This window comes from Geotrypetes seraphini, chromosome 9, assembly GCF_902459505.1.
Source record: "Geotrypetes seraphini chromosome 9, aGeoSer1.1, whole genome shotgun sequence".
Lineage (NCBI taxonomy): Eukaryota > Metazoa > Chordata > Amphibia > Gymnophiona > Dermophiidae > Geotrypetes > Geotrypetes seraphini.
Window position 1 is genome coordinate 11,526,532 of NC_047092.1, and position 10,204 is coordinate 11,536,735.

Consider the following 10,204-nt stretch of genomic DNA (forward strand, 5'->3'; position numbering starts at 1 on the left):
GGTCCCTTGCGGTTCCCTCTACCTCTGCGGGGGGGGGGGGGGGGGACGGATACCAGACCCACGGCGGGGGCAGTAGGGTCCCCGGGGCGGTCGCAGGGGGCAAAGAAGCGCAGACTGGTGTCTGCGGAGGCTGAAGATATTTTGCCGAGGTCGCCTTTCTCACTTCCTGAGTCGTTAGAGGAAGGTGAGCTGGTGGATGGGACGCAGAGAGTCTCCCGGGTAGGGAGGTGGATGACCCTTCCGCTCTCCGTTGTTCCATAGAGAGGAACTTTCTTCCTTTGTTTCAAAGGCTTTGCAGAGTTTGAACATTGCTCAGGAAGATACTAAGGTGTCCGGTAGCCCCCTGACGGCAGGGACACGTAGGCCGCCTACGACCTTTCCGGTCCATGAAGCCATGCAGGAGCTGATCTCGGCGCAATGGGAGGCGCCGGAGGCCAGTTTCAGGGTGGCAAAAGCCGTGAGGCTCTTGTATCCGGTGGACCCGACCGAACTGGAAAAGTTTAGGTTACCTAGGGTGGACGCCTTGGTGGCGGCGGTGGCTAACAGAACTACCTTGGCGGTAGAAGGGGGCGTGACACTAAAGGACGCGCAGGATAGAAAGAGTGAAGCGTCCCTAAAGATGTCCTTTGAAGGGGCTGCAGTTACCTTGCAGGCCACAATCTGCAGTGCCTACGCGGCGCGTGCATGTCTGCAGTGGTCCCACGGGATGACCGATAATTTGCTGGAAGCTGGGGGTTCAGTCCCTTCGGAGCTGGATTTGGAGGCTGGCTTGGCTTATTGGCAGACTCCTTATATGATATTATTCGGGCGTCTGCGATCCAGATGTCTCTGTCTGTGGTTTCACACAGATCCTTGTGGCTCCGTCATTGGGCGGCCGATGCAGCGTCCAAGTTTCGGCTGGTGACCCCCGGTAAGGTCCTCATCGTCTAGACCACGTTTCCGGGAGGTTAGGCGTGCCAGGGCTGGTAAACCTTTTTCCAGGTCCGTATCTGGCCCATTCTCTGCTTCGAGACCTCGGTTTCGGCAGAGGAGTTCCTTTCGTACGACGAACCCCTCTTCAGGGCAGTCAACACGTACCCCAGCCAGGCGCATTCCACGATGACGGGGGCTTGGCTCCCTCCGCCCTGCCCTTAAGGGGTCGGCTTTCGGCATTCAGGGCGGAGTGGGCCGCAGTCACGTCCGATCAGGGGGTGTTGGACGTTGTTCACGACGGGTACAAATTAGACTTCGCCTCTCCCGTCGTAGATTCTTTCTTGGTGTCCCCGTGCAATGGGGCGGCCAAGGGAGCCGAGGTCCGCAGGACTCTTTAGGTGCTGCTCGATCTGGGGGCGGTGGTTCCGGTGCCCCCGGAAGAGGTAGGCCGCGGTATATATTCCCTTTACTTCATTGTACCAAAGAAGGGGGGGTCCTTCAGACCGGTGCTGGATCTCAAAGGGGTCAACAGATTCCTCAGTGTGCGCCATTTCCGTATGGAAACAGTACGCTCGGTTATGGCGGCGGTGAGACCGGGAGAGTTCCTCACGTCCCTCGATCTCATGGAGGCGTGCCTCCATATTCCGATATGGCCTCCGCATCAGCAGTATCTGCGATTTGCATTTCTGGGCCAACATTATCAGTTTCGGCCAATGCCCTTTGGCCTGGCGATGGCTCCCCGCACGTTTTACAAAGTCAGGGTGGTGGTAGCCGCTTTTCTACGCAAGGTAGGGATTCGGGTACACCCTTACTTAGACGATTGGTTACTCCGCGCCTCATTCCGACAGGAGAGTGTGTCGGTAACTCAGAGAGTAATCTCTCTCCTTCGGTCGTTGGGGTGGATGGTCAACTTTCCCATGAGTTTTTTTGTCCCCATCGCATTCATTGGTGCATCTGGGGGTGAGGTTCGATACGGCTCTGGGGGAAGGTGTTTCTGCCCCGAGACCGGGGGGAGAAATTGCAGGCTCAAATTCGCCTCCTTCTCGGGTCAGCCAGACCTCGAGTGTGGAATTATGTACAGGTGCTGGGCTCCATGGTGGCGACTCTGGAGGTGGTTCCCGGGGCCCGGAGCCACATGAGGCCCTTACAGCAGTCTCTGCTCTCTCGCTGGTTCCCAGCATCTCTGAACTACAATGTTCGTCTCCAATGGAGTCCGCGAGCAGCTCGCAGCATGCGCTGGTGGCTCCAGGACTTGCATCTTTGGAGGGGCATGCCATTGGCCACGCCGGATTGGGTGGTAGTTACAACGGATGCCAGTCTGCGGGGCTGGGGAGCCCAGTGCCTGCAACTGTCGGTGCAGGGGATGTGGTCCTCCCAGGAGGCTCAAGGGCCATAAATTTGCTGGAATTGAGAGTGATCCGGTTGGCGCTGCGGGCTTTTCAGTCACTAGTTCAGGACAAGCCGACCAGGATTTTTTCGGACAGTGTCCCGGCGGTCGCATATGTCGATCGTCAGGGGGGCACCCGGAGTCCGCAGTTGGCCGAAGAGGCATGCAATTTGTTTCGACGGGCAGAGGGGCATGTTCCGCTTCTGTCGGCGGCACACATTGCAGGGCACGAGAACGTGCAAGCGGACTTCCTCAGCAGAAATCTTCTAGATCCGGGCGAATGGGAGTTGTCGGCTCGAGCGTGCGGCCTGCTAGGCCGTCGGTGGGGGTTGCCAGAGATGGATCTCATGGCCTCGTCCCGCAATGCGAAGGTGCCTCGGTTCTTCAGCAGACGCAAGGAAAAGGGTTCGGAGGGGGTGGACGCATTAGCTCTCCCGTGGCCTCTGAATTCCCTTCTGTATGTATTCCCGCCTTGGCCCATGATAGGGCGGGTGTTGCAACGCATCTCTCGCTTTCAAGGCAGAGTAATCCTGGTGGCTCCGGATTGGCCACGACGGCCGTGGTACGCGGATCTGATGCTGCTGTCGGTAGGCGAGCAGGTAGCGTTCCAGGTGACTCCGGACTTGCTAACTCAGGGTCCAATATTAGTGGAAGATCCGGGCCGCTTTGGTCTTACGGCCTGGCTATTGAAAGGTCACGGCTGGAAAAGAAGGGCTATTCAGAACGGGTGATTTCCACCCTGCTTAAGGCAAAGAGGATTTCTACGTCAGCCTCCTATGCGAGGGTCTGGAGGATCTTTGAGTCATGGTGTGGAAGACACGGAATTGCGCCTTTCCATGCTTCTCTGCCGGCTATTCTGGCGTTCCTGCAGGAGGGCGTAGAGAAAGGGTTATCATATAACTCTTTCAAGGTTCAGGTATCGGCCATTGCCTGTTACAGGGGCCGGGTGGCTCGCTCGGCTCTCGCTTCACAGCCGGACGTGGTACGTTTCCTCAAGGGGATTCAACATCTCCGGCCGCCGGTTAAGCGAATTTGTCCATCTTGGAACCTTAAACTCGTCCTTGGGAAATTGCAGGGGGCACCTTTTGAGCCCCTGTCAGCGGCCACTTTGAAAGATGTCACACTAAAGACAGTTTTTTTGGTGGCGATGGCTTCAGCAAGGCGGGTGTCGGAGTTGCAAGCGCTTTCTTGCAGGGAACCCTTTTTGCGGTTCTCGGAGACTGGGGTGACGGTGCGTACGGTGCCGTCCTTCCTGCCTAAGGTTATTTCGTCCTTTCATGTGAACCAGAGTCTGTTTCTGCCATCCTTCAGGAGGAGGATTGGGGGAAGCGTTTTTGGTCGGTACGGCTCCTGGATGTCCGCCGTATGCTTCTCCATTATGTGGAGGTGACGTATGCTTTTCGCCGGTCGGACCATCTCTTTGTCGCGTTCGCGGGTAAACACAAAGGGATGGCGGCGTCTAAAGTCCATTGCGCGTTGGGTCAAGGACGCTATTGCTTCGGCATATGTGTGGTCAGGGAAGAAGGTACCGGAGCACCTTCCTGCTCATTTCTCTCGGGCTTTGGCTACATCTTGGGCGGAGTCCGGGGGGGATGTCATTAGAGGAGAGTTGCCGGGCGGCCACTTGGTCGTCAGGGAATACTTTTTCAAGCATTATCGGTTAGATGTAGCAGCCCGTTCAGAGGCGACTTTTGGCGCGGCAGTGCTGGCAGAGGCGGCATTGGCGTCCCACCCAGTTTGAGTTTGCTTTGCTACATCCCACTAGTCTCTGGATTCATCTGCTGCTTTGCTATGGAAGGTAAAATTATGGTCATACCTGTTAATTTTCTTTCCTTTAGAAGCAGCAGATGAATCCAGAGCCCCTCCCCAAGTGCACGGGCTGTGTGTAGAGTGTTTAGGTCATGAGGTTAGCCGGGGCTATGGTTGGTAAGTGTATTATTTCATGACTGAAAAAAAAAAAAAAAAAAAAACACAAGAAACGAAAAACGAGAAAATATCAGTGGTATTCAGAAGAGAAAGACACATTTTTTACTGGAATGGAGTTTGTGGCTGCTCATTCTCCTTTCGGGATGCTTGGGCAAAGTGCATAACTGAATCAACAGAAAGAACACCAGGCTTTAAGGCCAACTGTTAATCAGTTCTCTATCTCCACCTGCTGGTCGATGTGAGCTATACCCACTAGTCTCTGGATTCATCTGCTGCTTCTAAAGGAAAGAAAATTAACAGGTATGACCATAATTTTACCGTCAATCGCTTTGATTGTAACCACTGAAAGGCGGTATATCAAGCCCATACCCCTTTACTTTTGTGTATTTACATAGAAGTGCTGTATCTGACCGAATAATGACCTTTACCTCCTTGGTTTTCAGTTCCAGCTTCTTGCCTCTGCTCTTTTCAAGTCCAGCTCAGACTTTACACCCCTAGGTAAGTAATCAAAACGATGTGCTCATGGTGATGCTTCCCATTTATGCCAAATTTGTTTTATTTATTCTGTTAAGTGTGTTTAAAGCAATAGTGATGGTATTTGAGGGGCAGCAGCATCTTCTCCGCTTCCATGTCCAGCATCCCCCATCCCCTCTTCCCTGGACCTCAATGCTGGTGCAAGCCTTTCAGCATAGACCCAAACTCAAGGGCTTCTGTATCTCACCATGCCCCCCAACAGAAAGCCCTGTTCATGAGGATGGTGAGATGCAGCAACGGTTGAACTGAAAGGCCCTGAGCCAGTATTGAATTCCTTTGGCAATTTGGCCTTGGAAAACGTAGGATGGTGGCAACAGGAATAAGGAGGAGAGATGGGATGTTGAACACATGGGAGGGAGATGGAGACATGTTGACTGTCTTGGGGAAGGGTTTGTTGATAGAGAGGGGAAAGGATTTCCTTATAACATAGGGGTTGTTGATAGAGAGGAGAAGGTGGCAGGGGATCATGGGCTATAGGAGGGTGTAGGGCCTTCAGCCTTTGAGGAGGGAAGTAGTGCAAGGCTGAAGTTTCAGCTATGGTGTCATATACCTTGGGTTGGCCCTGTGGGGGAGGTTCACAAGTAGAATGTTTGTTCCCTGAGGAAGTGCACACATGTTAATCATCTCACCTAGCCTAGGGTAGTAAACTCAATCTAAATTTGTTACTCCTAAAGATATTAAATTAGTTCCTGGTCATGGTCCCAAATGAGTTGAATAAAACCCTAAGTAACTTGATGTAAATTTTTGGGGAGTATTTTTTGTTTGTGTAGTGGGGAGGGGTTGTTCTGAATGTTCAGACAACCTCAAGACCAGATTCACGGACCTTAATGCAACTTAATTTTCTTTTCATAAGAGCGATTGGCAGCCTTTAAATGTTCTAAATGCAAACATATATGTGAATGTCTAAACCAGAAAGATGATGCTAGTAAAAGTGCAGAAATAATGAAGCTTGCAAAATTGAAGTGATTCTAACAAATTATGCATTTCTGATTTTTCTGGCTTTTCTCCATTAGGTTTTTCTGATGTTGATCATACCTACACTCAGCGAACGCAACTCTTCGATACTTTGGTAAACTTCTTTCCAGACAACATGACCCCTCCTAAAGGAAATCTGGTTGACCTCATTACACTGTAACACAAGAGCCACTGGATATATGGAAGAAGAGAAAGCAAATCCTCTTCCGTATTCTTTTGCTTTGTTTGAACAATGTTGATGGACTGCTGGACTCGTGTGCTGGAGTACAATTATCCAGTTTCTGAAGGAACGTTCTGCAGTGCCTTTGTGGCAAACGCACGTCGGTGCCCTCATGATTGGACTAGACCAATAAAATTGAATTGGCATACTTCCAAGTAAACACATGATATTTTTCCAACTTCATGAAAAAAAGAGAGAAACTAAATCATGATAATGTGTTATTTTTCAAGGGGAGCGTATTTCAGAGTAAACCCCTTTTTAGAACCCTCGGTTGTTGATATTTAGGTGTGACACAAGCATTTATCTGCCAGCCCTTTTTTTTCTTGGCTGCTCTGTAACTTAGCAAGACACTGGATTGTGGTCAAGGTGAAACGTTTGTTTATTACAAATCTACGCTTTTGAAACGGAAGAACTTGCAGGGTTCAGTTGGGTCATTATTTTCTCTGAAGATTGATGGTGAGGCGTTTACAGCTCTAGCAGAATGGCTATTGTATCTCTAATAAGAGCTCTATTTTTTTTATGCTTTAATAAGGATGCTATCGAAGCCTTCAAAAATCAGAAAGTTGAGGGCCGCATTTTGAATCTTCTGCCAAAGTTTTCAAACGGGTGTATAAGATGTACTGATAAACTGGATGCACACATATTGACGCAACTAATATTTTGAGTCGGATTACACCTGGAAATCCTGAATGCTTCACGTTTGATTTTGTGCCATTTTGAAATTGTACCTTTTGGTACATTTTTCCTGTGAAGTAGGCAAGCCATATGGCTTCTTATACACCAGGACATATTAGTCCTGTCCAGCTGTTATTTAATTATTATTTTTATTTTTTTATTGCTGCACACATTCTCCTTTGTCCCCTGGATTTCTTTTTGGAAGAAATCAATGTGAACTGTTTGGAGGACTAAACTGTTTATATACTGCCTTGATATGCTGGCAAGTTTCCAAAGAAAGACAATAGGAATTTTTGTAAATTGTCATGAACTTTTTGGAGAAATCTGCATGTATTAGCCTAACTAGCTGGGAAAGACAGTTTACCACTACAGAAAGAAGCAAGATAGATTAAAACTGTCCCTCTGCTCATACGACCTGTAACCTAAATTCAAAAGCAAATAAAAAAAATCCAATTTTCTTTCTTTTCCTCTTCAGGTTCCAGGTTAAATCGTAAGGTGTAGTTCAGTTCTTCCTCCACAGTTCTCTTTTTGGTATGAACAAAAAGGTCTCCTGAATTTTCAGCTTTATTCTGGCTCCTATGGGTCCTTCTTCTGTGACTTGTAAATTTGAGTGCACTTGTAGGTCAAGAGTACAAGTAATTGAATTGGCTGGTGATGCTGGCAGTTCTCCAGGTAGAGCATGCCTGCTCAGTGGAATACACTATTGGCAGTCATCAAAAGATTTCAGCTTTTAGCTAATGTCTGTTCTAGAAGTGCAGCTTTTTGTTAACAGCTGCTCGTTGTCTTATAACTTACAACACATTTGCACAACATTTAATGACAAAATTACTATGATATAACACAATTAAACATGACTACGGGGTCCTTGTTCTCAGTAAGAACAATATCGTCTTGTAAAGTGCGTCATAGGAAACACTGTGATATATACCATGTCAGCCTGTCTCTTAGCATAATTATCTTTTTTTAGCAGGCGTTAATATTGGGATATTTTGCAACACAAACTTTCTGTAGCCATCTAGTCAGCTGATTGCATTCTTAATGACTCTGTCTTCCATACTCCCCCCTCCCCCCATTTACTGTAGTACCGTGACTTGAGTATACAGATTTCAGATACCATTGCATGTCCCTTTTTTCTTTGGTTTTGGTTTTACATGTGTAATTGTGTATACTGATGCACAAAACCTTCACGTGAACCATTTTCAGCAAATGTCTTGTTTTTGTACTGAGTAGCAGATATTATCTACTTGCTGTGCGTTTCAGATCAGTAGAAGAATGAGACCGTGCGCCAAAATGATTGCATTAAAAAATGTAGATTATATGTTCATATGTATTAAATGAACTTTATTTTTGCCATTAAAAGAATAATCTTATGTTTCTTGCAGGAATTTGAAATTGGCAATATGTCTGTAAAATATAGCTTAGGGACTGAATTGGGTTTCAGGAAGTGTTTCAGTTTTGGTATTGGAGAGCGATCTTGTAAATAAGCTGGGGGCCTTTTCCTCCATTTTATTTCATTTCCTTTTCAAGGGGTGGCACAAACTACCCATTTCTTATATTTGACCTCACTGCCTAGGTGACGGGACTAAAGCGCGTGGGACAATCGCGCTAAGACAAATGCGTGCAGGACGTCAGCGCGCCGGATTAAAAGGTAACTTTAAAGCGCTCCGAGGGTATGGGGGGGGACCCCCTACTTTACTTAGAAGTGCTGCCGTTGGGAATGGGGTGGGGTGAACCCCCTACTTACAGAGGAAATTGTAATTTTCACTAAAACACTGGGAAAAATTACACTTTCTTCTCTAATTGGGAAGGGGGTCCTTCCCCAAATCCCCCCAACGGCAGCGCCAACACTTCTAAGTAAAATCGGGGGTTCCCCCTACACACACCCCCTCAAAGCGCTTTAAAGTTACCTTTTAATCTGGCGCACTGACATCCTGTGCGCATTTGTCTTAGCATTTTTGTCCTCGCGCGGTTGTCCCGCACGCTTTCGTCTATGAACCCACTTCCTATAGTCTTAGTTCATGCTTTCAGTTCTTACATTCAATACACTATAGTTCTTAACTGGTTAGAAAACTTGGTCCATAGCATTTTGCTCTTTGTCAAGCTAAAGGTAACGAGTGGTTTTCCATTGATCTATCCTTACACTGTAGTATTTAGATTTGTCATTAATGGCTAAAATTATGATGCAGAGAATATACATTGAAATCAATGATGCTGCTAAGTTGGAAGGTCAGAGTTAGCATTCAGAAGAACCTTAATAATATGGAGACATAGCCAGAAATAGCATGAAATCTACAAATGACTGAGCTAGTTTTAGGGTAGAGCTTATAAAATGGGACGTAGTAACATTAAAACTAGCTATAACCATACTGAGATTACTAAGAAAAGTTATTTACCAAAGATCCATTACACTTTTTTGGAGTACTGTGCTAGGTTTTGGGCTCCACCTGTTGTAAGGCATGGAGGAACTGGAGAGAATCTGGGAGAGACATTTAAAAAATGTTATCTAGCGTGGTGATGATCAATGAGGATCGGTTAAGTGACTTTGGTTCATTTAACTTTGAAGAACATCTGAGGCATGACTTGGCAGCAGTTGTGAACAAGGAAGGATTATAAAAAACATAGGGATTAGTTCTCAGTCTCCACAAAAAAGTAAGGTGCTTAAACTACAACAGGAAGTACTTTTGTTGGGCCATGAGGAAGTGCTGTAAACCAGTGTTCTTTAACCACCGGTCTGTGGACCGGTGCCGGTCCACAGAAATTTCCTGCTGGTCCACAGGGCCGGCACATGCATCAGGCCCAAAACAGTGTTCTTCAACCACTGGTCCACTATGCGGTGTTATCTTCAAGCCAGCTCCCTCTTCCTCAGTGATTCAGTGCACAAAGCCACAGGCAGTGGCTCCTAAGCGTGTCCTGTGCTTGAACCGGAAGCCTTCTCTCTGATGTCACAATGTCAGAGGGAAGGCTTCCAGATGAGGCGCGACACGCGCAAGGAGCCACTACCCGCAGCTTTGCGCACAGCATCAGTGAGGAAGAGGAGGGAGCCGGCCTGAAGATAACACCGGGGGACGGCATAAAATGGCCAGGCGGGAGCAGGCCAGAAGGTAAGGCATAGCATGGAGGGAGGGAGATGACAAAGGTAGAGGGAATGATTTTATTTTTGAATTTAGTGATTGAATTATGTCAATTTTGAGAATTTACATCTGCTGTTGGTGTGCTTTGTGTAGTTTAATTTTGTGGTTAACCATTATGTGGTGTTAATAAGATTATATTGTGTGTATCTATGAAAAATGAATGGAAAAAATAGTGTTATAATTAGTACTATTATGGGGGCGGGGTCTGGGGTGGAGATTGGGTAGAGATGGGTGGGGTCTTCAACCGCTGGTCCGCAGACCTATACTGGTCCTCAAAATAATTTTTTTTATTTCTGCCGGTCCATAGGTGTAAAAAGGTTGAAGAACACTGCTGTAAACTGTTGAGGTAGCTAATCGCTGGAAGCTATTTCTTGACAAGATGCTAGTTTGTCAAGGACACGTTTTAAGAGCAAATTAGAACCTCTGTCCTGAGTGATTAGGTAT

General features: G+C 47.5%; 1 protein-coding gene across 5 annotated transcripts in view; it reads left to right on the top strand.

Annotated features, from left to right (window-relative positions):
* Nucleotides 1-8,014, top strand: part of MKLN1 (muskelin 1) — a 158,495-nt gene extending 150,481 nt beyond the window's left edge. For all 5 annotated transcript variants that reach the window (XM_033957577.1, XM_033957578.1, XM_033957579.1 and 2 more), the window contains 2 exons: nucleotides 4,669-4,723; nucleotides 5,773-8,014. In XM_033957577.1, coding sequence (XP_033813468.1) covers nucleotides 4,669-4,723; nucleotides 5,773-5,894 — 177 coding nt within the window. In that variant the 3' untranslated portion in view covers nucleotides 5,895-8,014. The remainder of the gene's footprint in view (nucleotides 1-4,668; nucleotides 4,724-5,772) is intronic.
* The last annotated feature ends 2,190 nt before the right edge of the window (nucleotides 8,015-10,204 follow it).